This window comes from Salmo trutta, chromosome 19, assembly GCF_901001165.1.
Source record: "Salmo trutta chromosome 19, fSalTru1.1, whole genome shotgun sequence".
In the NCBI taxonomy this organism is placed as follows: Eukaryota; Metazoa; Chordata; class Actinopteri; order Salmoniformes; family Salmonidae; genus Salmo; species Salmo trutta.
In genome coordinates this window covers 27,100,265-27,120,589 of record NC_042975.1, presented here as the reverse complement: position 1 = coordinate 27,120,589, position 20,325 = coordinate 27,100,265, and the positions used below count along the sequence as shown (strand labels likewise).

General features: G+C 42.3%; 1 protein-coding gene across 8 annotated transcripts in view; it reads left to right on the top strand.

Annotated features, from left to right (window-relative positions):
- The window catches only part of LOC115154265 (syntaxin-1A), a 56,874-nt gene that overhangs the window by 9,261 nt on the left and 27,288 nt on the right, over positions 1 to 20,325 (top strand). For 3 of the 8 annotated variants that reach the window (XM_029700306.1, XM_029700309.1, XM_029700308.1), the window contains one exon: positions 18 to 795. In XM_029700306.1, coding sequence (XP_029556166.1) covers positions 18 to 617 — 600 coding nt within the window. In that variant the 3' untranslated portion in view covers positions 618 to 795. Of the gene's footprint in view, positions 1 to 17; positions 796 to 1,938; positions 3,124 to 9,662; positions 9,741 to 14,735; positions 14,851 to 20,325 lie in introns of those variants that run through there. The other 5 variants (XM_029700314.1, XM_029700310.1, XM_029700311.1 and 2 more) reach the window with 4 other exon arrangements.

Below are 20,325 nucleotides of genomic sequence, written 5' to 3'. Positions count from 1 at the left end.
CACTCTCTCTCTCTCAGGTGGGTATGTACAAGCTCTTGTTTGATTCCATGGTAAAGGGTTCTGTGAAGAGGGACCATCTCCTCCACAACCTTCAGCTGGATCCTAATCAGGTCCTTGGATCAGACGTCCAGACCCACACCCAGTCACTGGGCCTCCAGGCAGTCACGTTCAGAGAGCTCCTGGACCACCTACTGGTCGTCCTTATCTGTTCTAACCTCCATGCTATCGACAAGCTACGCCTGGAGTATAGCCACCAGAGCTCCGGAAAGCTCATTGGCACCAGGGAGGTAGCGTTTGAGGAAGCCCAGCTTAGGACTAAGATCAGGGGCTACCTGGCTTACTGGAGGGGCGAGAGGGTGCCCCAGGGAGTGGAAGTGGAGGAGGCCTGGAAGTGCAGGATGTGTCCCTATGAGGAGACCTGTGACTGGAGGAGGGATAGATCACAAAGGCTGATGATGGTGAATCAGAGGGCCATCATCTGTCCTAAGTCAGATGATCCCAAGCCAGATGGTTTGAATTTGAATGGGTCAAAATTGGAGGATCCCAAGTCGAATACCGGTAGTTCTCCTGAATTAAATAGCCCTAAACATACAGAACCCCAGGCATGTCTCCTGTAATGATTTTCTGGGTGTAGTGTGAAGTTCAGGAAGGTTCTATCTATGTATCATTGAAGGTGTAAGCCTATTAAGCTATTTTAAAGTCAGGTTTGTTTAGACCTAAAGTGCCTTTAGAAAGTATTCACTCCCCTCGACTTTTTCCACATTCTGTTACAGCCTGAATTTCAAATGGATTAAATTGGGATATTGTGTCACTGATCTATACACAATACCCCATAATGCCAAAAATGAAAAGCTGAAATGTCTTCAGTCAATAAGTATTCAATCCTTTTGTTATGGCAAGTCTGAATAAATTCAGGAGTAAACGTGCTTAATATGTTACATAAGTTGCATGGACTCACTCTGTGTACAATAGTGTTTAACATGATTTTAAAATTATTATCCCCTCTCTGTACACCAGTGATTCCCAACCAGAGGTACTAGGACTCCTGGGGGTACTTGGCCTATCCACAGGGCGTACTTGAGAAGACACACCTGAGACCATAGGCTTACTGGTAAAAATGCACATGAGGGGGTACTTCAGGGGTACTCCGGGCAGAGCAAAATTCAGTTGGTGGTACAGTAACCCGAAAAAGATTTGGAACCACTGCTGTACACCCCACATACAAATATCTGTAAGGTCCCTCAGTCGAGCAGTGAATTGCAAGCACAGATTCAACCACAAAGACCAGGGAGGTTTTCTAATGGTTCGCAAAGAAGGGCACCTATTGGTAGATGGGTAAAAAAGAAAGAGCAGGCATTGAATATCCATTTGAGCATGGTGCAGTTAATTACACTTTGCATGGTGAATCAATACACCCAGTCACTGCAAAGATACAGACGCCCTTCCCAACTCAGTTGTCGTAGAGGAAGGAAACCGCTCAGGGATTTCACCATGAGGCCAATGGTGACTTTAAAACAGTTAGAGTTTAATGGCTGTTATAGGAGATAACTGAGGATGGATCAACAACATTGTAGTTACAATACGAACGTAAATGACAGAGTGAAAAGAAGGAAGCCTGTACAGATTTAAAATATTCCAAAACATGCACCCTGTTTGCAATAAGGCACTAAAGTAATACTGCAAGAGAAATGTGGCAAAGAAATTAACTTTTTGTCCAGAATACAAAGTGCTATGTTTGGGGCAAATCCAACACATCACTGAGTAGCACTCTTCATATGTTCAAGCATGTTGGTGGCTGCATCATGTTATGGGTATGCTTGTCATCAGCAAGGACTAGGGAGTTTTTTTAAATAAAAATAAATGGAATAGAGCTAAGCACAGGCAAAATACGAGAGGAAAATTTGGTTGTCTGCTTTCCAACAGACACCTTTGCAGGACAATTACCTAAAACACAAGGAAAAATATACACTGGAGTTGTTAACCAAGACAACATTAAATGTTCCTGAGTGGCCTAGTTACAGTTTTGACTTAAATTGTATTGAAAAGCTATTTGAAAGTCTTGAAAATGGCTTTTTAGCAATGATCAACAACCAACTTATCAGAGCTTGAAGAAAAAAAAAGTGTGCAAATATTGTACAATCCAGGTGTGCAAAGCTCTTAGAGACTTACCCAGAAAGACTCACTCACCGCTGTAATTGCTGCCCAAGGCGATTTTAGCATGTATTGACTCAGGGTTTCCATTAAATAAAAAAGTTTAATGTCAAAGTGGAGAGAGTGAAAAATCAAGAGTATGTTGTGTAGATCGTTTACAAAAAAATACTATTAAATCTGTTTTAATCCCACTTTGTAACTTTAAAATGTGGAAAAGGTCAAGGGGTGTGAATGCTTTCTGAAGGCACTGTAAGTGGGCTACCTCAGCAGTTGCAATAACCACTTATAAGTGTATATCCCTTTTTATAACTATCGAAATATATATGTTGACTTTTTGTAAACTTTTTTTATACTGGGGAAAAATATTTTGAATACCATGAAATGTAATGCAATAAATGAAAGGATGAATGAGTGTCATTTAGTATGAGATATTTTCAAGGAAACGCAGAATAAAACCAAGCATGAACTGCTGTTATTTCCTCCACCAGGTAGAGCTAGTGTGTAAAACAATTTTTTTTTAAAGTTATCATAATTCTTATATGAACTGTTCCCAAAACAGTAATTTTGAATGCCAGTTTTTATTTTTCCTAATCTGGAAAGTAGGCCTATTTAAAATGTGTCTGCCGTATTGTAGCCTGTACCATGCAATTTGTGTATCTTTTAATCCTGAAAGCGAGTATCCTGAAATTAATCTCTGCAAATTAGTTAAAAAAGTAAAGTAGTTACACATTTCTAAATGACAAGGAAATGCATTCAATGTTGTACCTCGAGATATCGCACGTTCTCGATTGATATACACCCCTTGCGCGCGCCCGCCCCTCATCACGTCGGAAAATAAAATGAAAATCATTCAGTCAAGAGTAGGATACGGGTAAGGAGCAGCTATCTACTTATTGATAGAGATAGTGTTTGAGAAACAGGTGGAAAAGTCGTGAATTCACGATGAAGGACCGTACACACGAGCTTAGGGTGGTAAGTGAAATACATGTTTAAGTCTAGCCTACTACATTTGAGATCCCAGAAACAAACGGTGGTTATTTGGTGGGATTGGGGTGGCGCGGTAGGTGCGCCTCACTTCTTTTTTTGGAGGTGGCGAGCAGCTGTTTTAGAGTAGAACAATCTCAATGTTTTATATTATAAATGTTTTATAATTTAGTTATTTTATAACAATATGCTGAACATTTGTGTATCAGTTTTGTTTCGTCTCAAAGGTAAACTTGTTCCACGCTTCCATATGGAAACGCAACGGGTGAGAGGAGGGGATAACGTTGGCACCAGTCAAGTGTCCCTCGCCTGTTGTCCATTAGTAGCACAGTTGACTCTAAATGGTTTATAAGCGCGCACGTGAAACACTTTTTCCAATGTGATTAATGAATGCCAAAGGATGAATGAATTTGCTTCTAGTTTCAACCCTATAGAAACACTATGTACAGTTGAAGTCGGAAGTTTACATACACCTTAGACAAACACATTTCAACTCAGTTTTTCACAATTCCTGACATTTAATCATAGGGAACTTTTACTATCTTAGGTCAGTTAGGATCACCACTTTATTTTAAGAATGTGAAATGTCAGTATAATAGTTGAGAATTATTTATCAGCTTTTATTTCTTTCATCACACTCCCAGTGGGTCAGAAGTTTACATACACTCAATTAGTATTTGGTAGCATTGCCTTTAAATTGTTTAACTTGGGTCAAATGTTTCGGGTAGCCTTCCACAAGCTTCCGACAATAAATTGGGTGAATTTTGGCCCATTCCTCCTGACAGAGCTGGAGTAACTGAGTCAGGTTTGTAGGCCTCCTTGCTCGCACACACTTTCAGTTCTGCCCACACATTTTCTATAGGATTGAGGTCAGGGCTTTGATGGCCACTCCAATACCTTGACTTTGTTGTCCTTAAGCCATTTTGCACAACTTTGGAAGTATGCTTGGGGTCATTATCCATTTGGAAGACCCATTTGTGACCAACCTTTAACTTCCTGACTGATGTCTTGAGATGTTGATTCAATATATCCACATCATTGTCCTTCCTCATTATGCCATCTATTTTGTGAAGTGCACCAGTCCCTCCTGCAGCAAAGCACCCCCACAACATGATGCTGCCACTCCCGTGCTTCACGGTTGGGATGGTGTTCTGCGGCTTGCAAGCATCCCCCTTTTTCCTCCAAACATAACGATGGTCATTATGGCCAAACAGTTATATTTTTGTTTCATCAGACCAGAGGACATTTCTCCAAAAAGTACGGTCTTTGTCCCCGTGTGCAGTTGCAAACCATAGTCTGGCTTTTTTTTATGGTGGTTTTGGAGCAGTGGCGTCTTCCTTGCTGAGTGGCCTTTCAGGTTATTTTGATATAGGACTCATTTTACTGTGGATGTAAATACTTTTGTACCTGTTTCCTCCAGCATCTTCACAAGATCCTTTGCTGCTGTTCTTGGATTGATTTGCACTTTTCACACCAAAGTACGTTCATCTCTAGGAGACGTCTCCTTCCTGAGCGGTATGACGGCTACATGGTCCCATGGTGTTTATACTTGCGTACTATTGTTTGTACAGATGAACGTGATACCTTCAGGTGTTTGAAAATTTCTCCCAAGGATGAACCAGACTTGTGGAGGTCTACAATTGTTTTTTTCTGAGGTCTTGGCTGATTTCTTTTGATTTTCCCATGATGTCAAGCAAAGAGGCACTGTGTTCGAAGGTAAGCCTTGAAATACATCCACAGGTACACCTCCAATTGACTCAAATGATGTCAATTAGCCTATCAGAAGCTTCTAAAGCCATGACATTTTCTTGAATTTTCCAAGCTGTTTAAAAGCACAGTCAACTTAGTGTATGTAAACTTCTGACCTACTGGAATTGTGGTACAGTGAATTATAAGTGAAATAATCTGTCTGTAAACAATTGCTGGAAAAATGACTTGTCATGCACAAAGTAGATGTCCTAACCGACTTGCCAAAACTATAGTTTAACAATAAATTTGTGGAGTGGTTGAAAAACGAGTTTTAATGACTTCCAACTTTTTGTATGAACTCTATATATATATATATATATATATATATATATATAATGCTTTTATTTTCCACTTTAAATTACACTATATATTCCACATACTTTTGTATATTTAATGTATGTGGACACCCTTCAAATGAGTGGATTTGGATATTTCAGCACCACCCGTTGCTGACAGGTGTATAAAATCGAGCACACAGCCATGCGATCTCCATAGACAGACATTGGCAGTAGAATGGCCTTACTGAAGAGCTCAGTGACTTTCAATGTGGCACCGTTATAGCATGTCACCTTTTCAACAAGTCAGTTCGTCAAATTTCTGCCCTGCTAGAGCTGCCCTGGTCAACTGTAAATGCTGTTTATTGTGAAGTGGAAACATCTAGCAATGGTTTAGCTGCGAAGTGGTAGGCCAAACGAGCTCACAGAACGGGACCACCAAGTGCTGGTGTGTAAAAAAATTGTCTGTCCTAGGTTGCAACACTCACTACCTAGTTCCAAACTGCCTCTGGAGCAGTGGAAACGCGTTCTCATGAGTGATTAATCAAGCTTCATCACCTGGCAGTCTGCCGGACGAATCTGGGTTTGGTGGATGCCAGGAGAACGCTACCTGCCCCAATGCATAGTGCCAACTAAAGTTTGGTGGAGGAGGAATAATGGTCTGGGACTGTTTTTCATGGTTCGGGATAGGCCCCTTAGTTCCAGTGAAGGTGAAATGATAATGCTACAACATACAATGACATTCTAGACAATTCTGTGATTCCAACTTTGTGGCAATAGTTTGGGGAAGGCCCTTTCCTGTTTCAGCATGACAATGCCCCCGTGCACAAAGCGAGGTCCATACAAAAATGGTTTGTCAAAATCGGTTTGGAAGAACTTGACTGGCCTGCACAGAGCCCTGACCTCAACCTCATCGAACACCTTTGGCATGAATTGGAACGCCGACTGCGATCCAGGCCTAATCGCCCAACATCAGTGCCCTACCTCACTAATGCTCTTGTGGCTGAGTAGAAGCAAGTCCCTGCAGCAGTGTTCCAACATCTAGTGGAAAGCCTTCCCAGAAGAAGGGAGGCTGTTATGTCCTCATAGGAGCTGCCTGAGCATCTGTGGATGACAGTGTCACTCCTGGATTCTCCCCTGGAGGGACCACACGGTCCAATCACAGTCCGTCTCACATGAGTGACATTCCGTATGTCATTTAGGAATTCTTTCACAGAGAATAAAGAGGTGTACAGTAAATGTGTGTTCTTATAGATGGGGCCAATTTGTTACATATAAGGCCTAGCAAATTCCATGTCAAAGTTGTCATTGTCTTAAGTAATGCCACCTGTCGGACCTACTATAGTATCGTGATTCTTTCTGTCCCCAGTCATTCTCTGCAGTCTCAACACCAGTTCTGTGCTAAACATGACTGCCCAGTCATTGTTAAACATCTGCATTCAGTTCACATCCATTTCAGGCTCTACAGATTGCTGCTATTAAAAAAACCATTTCACAGTGGAACATCATGCTGCTGTGGCTGTTAAACACCACAGGACGACAAGCAGCATGGCGTGACTGGATGGTGATATTTTCTCTCATATTCACTGCAAAGCATAGTTGCAGTTGCTGTCCACTCTTTTGTGGTGCTGAACTTCAAAATTGTGGGATTCTGTCACTGTTCATGGTACTGAAATATGAACTTCATTGATTTGTTTACATTAGGCATTCTACGTGTGGCGAAGTCAGAAAAACGTACTATGGTGACCTTGCCACATCTATAGTAATCTTATTGTGAGATGAATCCATGCCCCAAGCCACCTGTTGTGTGATCCAGCTACACTTTAATCCCAAATTAATGCACTGTCCAGTTTCTTCTTCCCAAATTAGGCACAGTCTAATTTCATCTTCACTCAATGCTGGTACTGAGTTGTTCAGTGTAGGAAGACATGCTGTGGCTCTGTGTGCGTGGATTCTGTCAATGACCATTACACATTGAATTAGCTGTTTTTGAGACCAAAGGGAGCCAATGGACTTGGGCAGAGATGGTATTGTGTATTCAGATCCTGTAGCCCGCCAAGGGGGCTATGCACAATTAAACACCTGGGCCATGTGCTGTATGCATCTGACTGATGACGGGTCTGAGAGTAACCCCTGTAGTGGAGTCGAATCATCACACAGACATTTCACTCAAAAAGCGTACTAGCGTGGGTGGACATAAAAACACTGTACTGATTGTACATTATAGTGCTATACCAAAGTCCTATCAGTTGTTTGAGATGTATCATGACCATTGGCTTAGGCAATTGGTGCCCTGCCCAGTCCGAAAACCTCTAGATACTTCTTGAGGGTCTCTCGTAGATGGTAGAACAGCCACAGTATTAACTAATTAGATTATCCAGTTTGTAGTGTGCACTTTTATGGTGGTCAGACTGGCTATGACCAGTACTTGGTTAGAATATAATGCTTACATGTTGTCTGGATAATATCCGTAAGCCTACTTTTCAGTCAGCTATTACATTTTCAGTGATTGTTGAAGGTTCCATTTGACCACTTGACATATTATGTAACACTTGCCAGTGCCAGCATTGATGGCTCTCTCTCTCTGAGTGTGTTGCTAGTGCAGATGGAGCTGGAGTTAGAGTCGGCAGAATGGCGGGCTGTGAGAATGCATGTCCTCCCTCACCAGAGAGGAGGGGGGGGGCTGTAGTGGTGCCCCCCTCTCTGTCTCTCCCTCTCTGGTGTGTGTGGAGGGTGTTTGCTTGTGAGTGTATATTTGTGTGTGGAGGTCGTGTAGGCGAATGGAGATAACATGGTGTCAGTGTGGGCTGATGGCTGTAATGACTATGGTGTAGCAGCATGGAGGTGCAAGCTATTGTCTGCCTTCCCTGTGCCCTCCCAAAGCCCATGTATAGGAGCTGGATGAGTGTGCCACGGTGAACACTAACCCACTATTTTCATGGGGACTATTACATTCATCATCCTCCACCTCCCTTAGGAAATTGATACCTCTCTGGTTGTCAACTCTCAAGTTCCTGTACATTTTTTTTGTCATGGAACAAAGAATCACATATGTGCCTTACTAGTACTCAGATCTTGATTACATTTTGAAGATTTTATTATAAAATACATACCTTGAGAAAATCTCAAACTCAAATAATTCTGTTAATGCAAATAGTTAAATTAGCCTTATTAGTTTGTTACTATTTATTAGTCAATTGTAAATCCAACATGCTGGTAGTTCTAGATAAGCAGGTTTTACAATGGCATCAATAGCCTTTCTCTGGAAATTGTGTTTTGCTCCTATTTGCTGGATGTCTTTGGAATGATATAATTTGATCTACCTTACGCTGCTTTCCTGCTCGTTCGCTAGCCTTGATGTCTTGATGCCATTAAAGGCGTCAGAATCCTGGCATGCCAGGCTGGTTTTATGGTGATGTTCATGAAGGATAATATCATTCTGCGGCTGGCTAATGCTTCTCAACAGCATTATTGAGGTAAGTGGGAATGGGAAATGAGTGGATATCTGTATGGGTGGAATGATGTATGGAATGATTCAAGCTGTATGACAGCAAAGGCGCTTATGTCAATAATTAGCATTTCTATGTATACAAACGTTGTCATTGATCCGTGTGACTTCAATCACAAGGGTCTGTCTGAGTGAATTGTATTTAGGCCCTGATTTATAATCAGGTTTAGACCTTGTCTCTTACAATGTAGATTTATGATATTTATGGACAGCTGTCATACAAAACACTATTCGGTAATCGACCATTGGCGTTAAGTGAACACATTTTTTTGTCCATACTTTTAAAGTCCAAATATTTTGTAATATTTTATTTTTCCCATCAGGGGCAATCTAGAAGGGATCTTCAGAGCAATTAGCCTATCCTCCGCATACTATGGTATTTTTATGATTTATCATACTGAATTTGACAGCAGCAGCCCTCTCCTGTTTAAACCGTAAGCTTTCCCCTCCCTTTATTGTTCCAGTGGCATTAATGAACAGTCATCAAATCTTCCATATGCCCCATGAATTCAAACAAAGGGATATAACAGCATACAGGGGAGGTGAACTTTGAACCCTGACCCTGTGCCCACATCCTGAACCTCCCCAAGGATCCTCTCTGGGAGAGGAATTAAACATTCATGCTTTTTAGGACTCATTGCATCCACCCCCAGCTGCCAAGGCCTCTGTGATAATGATAGCCCTTTTTCTTCACGATTCTCCCAGAGAGAGCCCCCCCCCCCCTTCCTTCTTTTTGAGGATCAATTGGATCCTGTGTCATCACAGGCCTTTTTTGCTGGCTGCGAAGATTTTATTTGCTTTGTTGTTGACAAGATTAGCTGGTAGGGTTGGCACAAGGCATGTCAAATGTGGAAGTTGCCAATAAAACATTTTTTATTCGTTTTTCAGGCAATTTGCAGATGGTCGCCGATACGTTCTAGATGCTTTTCTATATCCGCATTTGAAAATATATTAATTTCTGTTCTGTTAATATTTCTTTGTCTCTGTACCTTCAGGGGAAGGAGACTGAGGAAGAGGATGATGTGGCAGTCAACATGGAAAAATATCGATTTATGGATGAGTTCTTTGTACAGGTAAGACCCAGATTTCTGTCTTTGTGTGTGTGCATGGTATGAGAGCGACGAGTGCTCTCTGTATGTACGCAAAGTCTGCACAGGCACTGCACAACTAAATCAGATTTTCAGAGGTCCAATAAATTATTCAAAACATTGTTCATATCAACATTTTCATATCTCTACTGAAATCCTTTTATTTTAGCTAAGAGGTCCCATTAGCTTCATATCTCTAAAGTTACTAACAAGAAACTTGTACTTGAGGTTAGATAACAATGTGTTGAAGCAACGTTTGGCTTGCCTTCCCCTCCCACCATTTTGCATTTTACTCTTTCACCCAGTTTTAATCCTAACCCAGACAGTAGACGTCTGTGGGCCAGATCTGGTTGTTTGGTGGCACATGTATGGCTCAGTGTCGGCACAGCAACTTGTGTCATATGGGCAAGCTCTGACTTGAGGTATGTGGCCCTATTATAAGTTCCCGTAGTTGCTGGGCCACTTTTGGTATGGAATGTGAGCCTCATGCATCCACCTTGCTGTGCAGGTCTGGCTTTTTCATGGTGAACATCTGGCGTCTAGAATCCTGGCATGGAGTTGACCAACTAGCTACTCTTAAGACAGTCCCCAAAATCGGCACTAGAATGACTTAAAAAAAATGTATATGTTTACATTACTTATTTTATTGATTTCCCTATGTTTTATAAGTCAGAAGATAGCCATCCATACCTTCCTAGAACTGTCAACGTCCTCTGTCGAATAAACGTTTATTCGCCTCCCTCTGGTGGTCGGCTGCATCATTACATTCATTTATTTCACTTCACTGCAACATTACGTCAAAGGGGCGGTCCTTAGAAAAACATTTATCCTGCTCGACTGCTTCACGGCACAGACATGGCAAAGCAATCGCTGACTTTGTCTCGAACAGGCAGATCTAAATACATAACTTTCATAGCTCTACGATAAAGAATGCAACGTACACACTTCCTTATTAAACCTAAAAGAAGTAAAGAAGGAATTTTGTGTGGAAGTCAAACATTTGTTTTACGTCAGTGGCAGACACATTGCATATGCTCAGAACGGCAAAATGGAGCCCTTTACATAGCCCTTGTCTATATGAGGAACACACTGTTTAAATGGCCCAAATGTTGATTAGACGTTCACAAATGTAACAGATTTTGACACTCCCTAATGTCATGATATGTTTGGTAAAGTTTCTAAAACAGATTGTAATATTTCCATATAGTTATAAAGTATGAAAAGGTTTATTCATTTGTTTTTATCATCAACATCATATTTGTATATATTTTATTATACTTTTTTTGTGTACTAGATCATATAGATTGAAAAGTTTTTTTTTTTTTTTCTTCTCAGACATAGATAAACAATTCCAGGTGAAAGTCAAAGACCATAACTTTCTAGGGGGGGAAACATTACTACATTAATACAATATTGCCCTCTTGTTAGATTGACTAAAACCACAGTGCAAAACGGCTGTCAGTTCAACTGGTTTTAAGGTATGGCAACCAGGACTGACCTACTTGTTTTTCTTCACCATCGCCTGTAAGTATTGCTGACTCTGAGTTGAGGATGTCTACTGTAATTCAGCTGGAGTTGATCCAGTTTCTAACACTAGCTACTTTCATAGTTGAACAGGCCCTTATTATGTGTGAAGCAGCAGGGTTGTCGTATTCGCGCTCAGCCTTTGAGCTCTGAAGTCAACACATCTCAGTGTAGGCAAAGTCTTGGGCTCCCAATTGCAGGCTTTTCAAGATGCACATTAAAATCATCAAGCCATCAAACATAAGTCGCTATGGTTCAACTCCTTTCCATGTTTCGAAGACAATGAGTTCTCAATTAACAGACCTGATCAAATAAAGGTAGATAAATAAATCCATGAATTGGATTTAGATGCACCTTATTCCTCAGAGACTGTGATGGTATAATAACTTAAACCCCATCTGCTCTCTCTCTCCTCTCTTTCCTTTGAAGTCTTCCTGGCATTGCCTCCCTGTACTTTAACAGGCATTTTCTCATCAGGCTGCCCAGATATAGTTCCTGAGCTTATTTATGGGTCCTTTTCCAACAATGCAGAGTTAAAGATAAAAAAACACAAAAAATATTGACATGAGGGACACACAGTGAATAACGAGTAAAAATAACATGGCGATATACAGGGAGTACCAGTACTGAGTTGGGGTACGGGGTAACTAGCAGAACCCTTAAATACTAGCTGAGCTGTAGAGTAGCACCAAACTTCGCTGAGAATCACATATCTCTCTGTCTTTCTCCACCAGGAGTGATATTTAGACCAGCTCCCTATAGACGCACACTGATGACATCACTGAGGCCCATAACAAAGTGTAGTCTGCTCTGAGAGTTTGAATGGAATGGGCTCGATACTGTTTGACATATACGCTGAGTGTACAAAACATTAGGAACTTAATACTGAGTTGCACCCCCTTTTGCCCTCAACAGCCTCAATTTGCCGGGGCATCAAATTATATTTGTCACAGTGAAATACTTACTTACAAGCCCTTAACCAACAATGCAGTTTTAAGAAAAATACCACCAAAAAATAAGAAATAAAAGTAACAAATAATTAAAGAGCAGCAGCAAAATAATATTAGCGAGGCTATATACAGGGGGGTACCGGTTAGTTGAGGTAATATATACATGTAGGTAGAGTTATTAAAGTGACTATGCCATGATGATGATGATGATGATGATAGAGTAGCAGCAGCGTAAAAGGGGGGGGGCAGTGCAAATAGTCTGGGTAGCCATTTGATTAGATGTTCAGGAGTCTAATGACTTGGGGTGGGGGGTGTTTAGATGCATCTTGGACCTAGACTTGACACTCCAGGACCGCTTGCCGTGCGGTAGCAGAGAGAACATGACTAGGGTGGCTGGAGTCTTTGACACCGGCTGGTATAAAGGTCCTGGATGGTAGGAAGCTTGGCCCCAGTGATGTACTGGGCTGTACGCACTACCCTCTGTAGTGCCTTGTAGTCGGAGGCCAAGCAGTGATGCAACCCGTCGGGATGCTCTCTGGTGCAGCTGTAGAACCTAATATTTTCAGTCTCCTGAGGAGGAATAGGTTTTGTTGTGCCCTCTTCACGACTGACTTGGTGTGCTTGGACCATTAGTTTGTTGGTGATGTGGAGGCCAAGGAACTTGAAGCTCTCAACCTGCTCCACTACAGCCCCGTCAATGAGAATGGGGGTGTGCTTGGTCCTCATTTTCCTGTAGTCCACAATCATCTCCTTAGTCTTGATCACGTTGAGGGAGAGGTTGTTATCCTGGCACCACACGGTCAGGTCTCTGACCTCCTCCCTATAGGTTGTCTCGTTGTTGGTGATCAGGCCTACCACTGTGTCATCGGCAAACTTAATGATGGTGTTGGAGTTGTGCCTGGCCATGCAGTCATGAGTGAACAGGGAGTACAGGAGGGGACTGAGAACGCACCCCTGAGGGGCCCCTGTGTTGAGGATCAGTGTGGCGGATGTGTTGTTACCTACCCTTACCACCTGGGGGCGGCCCGTCAGGAATTCCAGGATCCACTTGCAGAGGGAGGTGTTAAGTCCGGGTCCTTAGCTTATTGATGAGCTTTGAGGGCACTATGGTGTTGAACGCTGAGCTGTAGTCAATGAATAGCATTCTCACATAGATGTTCCATTTGTCCAGGTGAGAAAGGACAGTGTGGAGTGCAATAGAGATTGCATCATCTGTGGATCTGATAGTGCGGTATGCAAATTTTAGTGGGTCTCGGGTTTCTGATGTGAGTCATGACCAGCCTTTCAAAGCACTTCATGGCTACAGAAGTGAGTGCTACGGGTCAGTAGTCATTTAGGCAGGTTACCTTAGTGTTCTTGGGCACAGGGACTATGGTGGTCTGCTTGAAACATGTTGGTATTACAGACTCCAACAGGGAGAGGTTGAAAATGTCAGTGAAGACAGTTGCCAGTTGGTCAGTGCACGCTCGGCGTACACGTCCTGGTAATCCATCTGGCCCTGCGGCCTTGTGAATGTTGACCTGTTTAAAGGTCTTACTCACATCGGCTGCGCAGAGCATGATCACACAGTTGTCCGGAACAGCTGATTCTCTCATGCATGTTTCAGTGTCACTTTCCTCGAAGCGAGCATAAAGTTATTCAGCTTGTCTGGTGGGCTCCATGCATGAACTCTAAAAGGTGTCGAAAGCATTCCACAGAGATGCTGGCCCATGTTGACACCAATGCTTCCCACAGTTGGCTGGATGTCCTTTGGGTGGTGGACTGTTCTTGATACACACAGGAAACTGTTGAGTGTGAAAAACCCAGCAGCGTTGCAGTTCTTGACACACTCAAACCAGTGCGCCTGGCACCTACTACCATACCCTGTTCAAAGGCACTTAAATCATTTGTCTTGCCAATTTCCCTCTGAATGGCACACATACATAATCCATGTCTCAATTGTCTCGAGGCTTAAAAATCCTTCTTTAACCTGTCTCCTCCTCTTCATCTACACTGATTTGAAGTGGATTTAACAGGTGACATCAATAAGGGATCGTAGCTTTCACCTGGATTCACCTGGTCAGTCAAAGAGCAGCGTTTTGTACACTCGGTGTATGACAATTATATTGGGCTTCGCTGTATACTAAGCAGCATACAGAAGTGGCAGTACATAGGCCATGTCTAGTAAAAAGCTAGATTTTTAGCTTCACTGTTTAAAATTAGGCAATTGGCATCTAACGTACTAACAGATTTTTGGCTCCCCAAATCCGAGTGAAGCTATAACACGTTTGTACCAACAGCTACATGATACATTTTCAAACAAATCATATGAAGTATAGATTTCATTATTTTTGTTATTGACATCTTTCTGGGTCCTACATCATTACCTGGTCTGATTGTGGAAGGCCTCCTTAAGGTGTTGGTGTATTCTAGGACCAACCCATTTTGAATGAACATGCATTTGTATTCTCATTGCTTATGAAGTGGTGAGGAGTGTCATATGGGGGCTTGTTGTATATTGTCTCAGTCTCTGCTGTACCAGGTGGAGGAGATCCGAGGCTTCATCGAGGAGCTCTCAGAGAAGGTGGAGGAGGTAAAGAGACAACACAGCGCCATCTTGGCCGCCCCGAATCCTGACGAAAGTAAGTCACTCTTCTCTACTCTTTCTCCCTGGATGAAAGAATAAGAGAGAGAACAAGGGAGAGGGTGGGTGGTAACCTCCACAGGTCATGAAATTAGTTGGTAGGGTGTCCACCCACTCTGCCCGGAGTGGGTGAAAACGCACTTTGATTATGAAATTTCACTTCCTTATGTTATAAAATACATTTTACCAAGACAAATATGATTATTCATGTTCGGGATCGTTTAGTGGGGTCTTTCTCAAACCTATCATTACAGTATATCCGAAAAGTCGGATTTCGTTTCATAATACATCTGATAATAAGCACCGGACTCTGACATAGCAGTGCAGGTTTCTCGTAACAACTTTTGAGGATTTTACATTTTGTAGTCGTCTTTAAAGTTGTTTCCGCGGGTCACAAAAAGCTAAAGACGAGCTGAATTAAATGTAAAAGTCTTTGAAAATAAAAAGCTTGGTATACTCTCAGTGCTCCGTTGACATTTCACAGAGATACGCTTATTTTTGTGATATATCTTCGATAAAGAACAGGAATCTTGAATTAATATCAAAAGTGTATACTAAAATATGAAAATACTACGTGATGTCTCAAAGTCAATTTCTATCTTACTTCTATATTGTTTTATGTCCTGCGGATTCCAGAAGAGTCCTGCGACTTTAACAGGAAAATGTGCCTGTGGACTTCATTCTTGCACAGAATACAAGCCATGACCCAGCCTAGCTAACGCAATGCAATTTTCCAGATTCTTGATTTAGTCACCCTAATTCTGGCCATCCTACAAGGGTAAAAACTCTCACTTTTGAACAGATTATGATAGCGACTTGGGCTCCCGAGTGGCGCAGCGGTCTAAGGCATTGCATTTCAGTGCAAGAGCCGTCACTATAGTATCTGGTTCAAATCTAGACTGTATCACGTCCAGCCGTGATTGGGAGTCCCATAGGGCGGCGCACAATTGGCCCAGCGTCGTCCGGGTTTGGCCGGAGTAGGCCGTCATTGTAAATAAGAATTTGTTCTTAACTGACTTTCCTAGTTAAATTAAGGTTGTTATATTTGTAATTTTTTTTAATGTGGTTTGGGCGATTGGTTTTCTTAGCAGATTATCTACACAATTAACATGTTTATTGTATAATTTTACCCATTGGTCAAAAGATGGGGTTTTGATTGGACACCATAGAGTTGGGAGAGACTTTTGTGAAAGGTTATCACCCCTATCTGCCTCCTACACACACACAGTCATAGGTAGTGCAGACCACCTCTGAACCTCCCTTTCTCATTACAGCCTAGTCATAAATATTCACACACCTACAGTTTTCTTATCAGTGATAGCAGCACAGGTAGTGTGTGAAAAAGAGAGGAGACTCTCTGGAACAATAGTTGTTCAAACCTCAAACTCTGTTCAGGATTTGGAGAATTTACTTGTTGAATTGAAGTGGAGAGTTGCCCATTATGTGAATGGAGTTGAAATGCATTGAAAATCCCAAAAATCGAATAGAAAGGAATTAAGAAAAATTTAAATATATGAACGAGCAATGTCAGAGTCCATAATGTATATGGTGGTGTGCATAGACATTATGGACAATATATTAATATAAAAGGTGTGTACTGCAGTAGTTATAGGATGAGCCTTGACTAGAATATAGTATATACATACGAAGTGTATAAAACAGTATGCAAACATTATTAAAGTGACCAGTGTTCAATGATTATGTACATAGGGCAGCAGTCACTAAGGTGCAGGGTTGAGTAACCGGGTGGTAGCCGGCTAATAACAGTAAAGTTCAGGTCAGGGTACTGGGTGGAGGCTGGCTAGTGGTGACTATTTAACAGTCTGATGGACTGGCGATAGAAGCAGTTTTTCAGTCTCCTGGTCCCAGCTTTGATGCACCTGTAGTGTCTCCGCCTTCTAGATGGTAGCAGAGTGAACAGGCCGTGGCTCGGTTGGCTGAGATCCTTGATGATCTTCTTGGCCTTCCTGTGACACTGGGTGCTGTAGATGTCCTGGAGGGCAGGCAGTGTGCCCCCGGTTGGATTGACCTCACTACCCTCTGGAGAGCCCTGCGGTTGCGGACGGTGCAGTTGCCGTACCATGCAGTGATACTGCCCGACAGGATGCTCTCAATGGTGCATCTGTAGAAGTTTGTGAGAGTCTTAGGGGATAAGCTGAATTTTTTTCAGCCTCCGTGAGATTGAAGATGCCCTGTTTCGCCTTCACCACATTATATGTGTGACTGGAGCATTTCAGGTTGTCAGTGATGTGCACGCCGAGGAACCTGAAGCTTTTCACCATCTCCACTGCAGCCCTGTGGATGAGGGTGCGCTCCCTCTGCTGTGTCCTGAAGTCCATGATCAGCTCCTTCATTTTGTTGACGTGGAGGAAGAGGTTATTTTCTTGGCACCACTCCGCCATAGGCTGTCTCATTGTTGTTTGTAATCAGGCCTACCACTTTTGTGTCATCTGCAAACTTGATTATTGAGTTGGAGAACGGGTAAACGGGGAGTACAGGAGGGTGCTGAGCACACATCCTTGTGGGGCCCCCGTGTTGAGGATCAGTGTAGCGAAGGTGTTGTTGCCTACCTTCACCACCTGGGGTCGGCCCGTCAGGAAGTCCAGGACCCAATTGCACAGGGCGAGGTTCAGAACCAGGGCCCAGGGCTTAGTGATGAGCTTGGAGGGCACTATGGTGTTGAAGGCTGAGCTGTAGTTAATGAACATAGGTATTCCTGTTGTCCAGATGGGATAGGGCAGTGTGCATTGCGATGGTGATTGCTTCATCTGTGGATCTGTTGGGGCGGTATGCAAATTGTAGTGGGTTTAAGGTGCCGGTAACTATTAAACATGGCCAATTAATTTGTCCTTATAAGTTAAGAGATTTTCCTAATAGGAACTAACATCCAGTGCATTCTGATTGGTCAGTCAGGTCTGGCCTTACAGAGAGGTTCATTTCAAAGTCTTGAGAAGAACTACAGGGGTTAAGACTCTTATGGAAAAAGAAAGTCCTCCAGTTCCATCTGATTTTATATTCCTCGACAGATAGACACGTCAAGTGAAATATTCATACATTCTAATTATAGACTACTCCCATAGGGCATTTTTCCCCCAGAATTTGAAAGATATGACATTCCGTCTCCCATTAAAACTTATGAGATGAATATTTGTTTAATTACCAAAGCACTCTAGCTAGTGTACTGCAACATGCTGGCAGGGAAGTGTCTGTGTATTGAATCCACAGTGACATGTTTGGCATTTCACTGAAGTACAGAGAAATTCTTTAATGTGTTGATCTGTTTTGGTGCCATATTAGAAGTGTCTCTATTTCAGTATAAGGGATATCAAAGTGAAGCATGTTCTTGTTAGATGTCACTTCAGTGTCGTGGAAGAGAACAACTCTGTTCTTCGACCGTCAGTGAGTATGAGGGATTTTGTTCAACATATTTTCAGGAAGATCGAATGCAGTCCGCAGGGCAAAATGAGTTTGACACCCTGCCCTAATCGAAGGGGCAGTTTGTACAAGCCTAGCGCTACACAGAGAGAGAGAAGCATGTGACATGTTATTTGATGATATGACGATTTAGGCAAGATTTCTTCCAACCCATTGTCTCAACATGTCATCTGGGTGTACAGTATCAGTCAAAAGTTTGGACACGCCTACTCATTTGAGTTTATTTTGACTAGTGAAGACATCAAAACTATGAAATAACACATGGAATCATGTAGTAACCAAAAAAGTGTAAAACAAATAAAAATCAATGTTATATTTGTGACTCTTCAAAGTAGCCACCCTTTGCCTTGATGACAACTTTGCACTCTTGGCATTCTCTCAACCAGCTTCATGAGGTAGTCACCTGGAATGCATTTCAATGAACAGGTGTGTCTTGTTAAAAGTTATTCTTTCCTTAATGCGTTTGAGCCAATCTGTTGTGTTGTGACAAGGTAGGGGTGGTATACAGAAGATAGCCCTATTTGGTTAAAGACCAAGTCCATATTATGGCAAGAACAGCTCAAATAAGCAAAGAGAAACGACAATCCATCATTACTTTAAAACATGAAGGTCAGTCAATCCGGAAAATGTCAAGAACTTTCAACGTTTCTTCAAGTGCAGTCGCAAAAACCATCAAACGCTATGATGAAACTGGCGAGGATCGCCACAGGAAAGGAAGACCCAGAGTTACCTCTGCTGCAGAGGATAAGTTCATTAGGATAAGTTCATTAGAGTTACCAGCCTCAAAAATTGCAGCCCAAATAAATGCTTCAGAGTTCAAGCAACAGACACATCTCAACATCAACTGTTCAGAGGAGATGTGTGAATCAGGCCTTCATGGTTGAATTGCTGCAAAGAAACCACTACTAAAGGACACCAAAAAGAAGAAGAGACTTGCTTGGGCCAGGAAACATGAGCAATGGACATTAGACTGGTTGGAATCTGTCCTTTTGGTCTGTTGATTTTTGGTTCTAACCACCGTGTCTTTGTGAGAAGCAGAGTAGGTGAACGGATGATCTCTGCATGTGTGGTTCCCACTGTGAAGCATGGATGAGGATGTGTGGGGGTGCTTTGCTGGTGACACTGTCTGGGATTTATATAGAATTCAAGGCACACTTAACCAGCATGGCTACCACGCCATTCTGCAGTGATACGCCGTCCCATCTGGTTTGGCTTAGTGGGACTATCATTTTGTTTTTCAACAGGACAATGACCCAACACGCACTTCCAGGCTGTGTAAGGAGAGTGATGGAGTGCTGCATCAGATGACCTGGCCTCCACAATCACCCGACCTCAACCCAATTGAGATGGTTTGGGATGAGTTGGACCTCAGAGTGAAGGAGAAGCAGCCAACAAGTGCTCAGCATATGTGAGAACTCCTTCAAAACTGTTGGAAAAGCATTCCTCATGAAGCTGGTTGAGAGAATGCCAAGAGTGTGCAAAGCTGTCATCAAGGCAAAGGGTGGCTACTTTGAAGAATCTCAAATATAAAATATATTGTGATTTTGTTTAACACTTTTTTTGGTTACAACATGATTCCATAGGTGTTATTTCATAGTTTTGATGTCTTCGTAGAATAAAATATGTCAAATAGTAAAAATAAAGAAAAACCCTTGAATGACTAGGTGTGTCCAAACTTTTGACTGGTACTGTGTCTAAGCCTTAACACGTCTATGTGCTCCGAGGTCCCTGTCATAGCAGGAGAAGAATCCTGCATCTTTATTGCAGTTTAGAGAAGACCATTGTTAGTAGCATTTCAATGGGGACATTGACTCATACAACTTCATCGTCCGTGACAGATGAACTTGACCTCTTTGTTTTGGCAGGGTCACACACTCTAGCTACCCTCATTGTCAGGGCCACGGCAGGCAGAAATTAGTTGTCTGTGTCGGGACTAAAATGAGATGGCAACCACATTCTGATCAGATGCGTGATTAACGAGAAGAGTTAGGGTTAATGTTCCATATTCCTACCATCCGTTTTACATACACACACACAT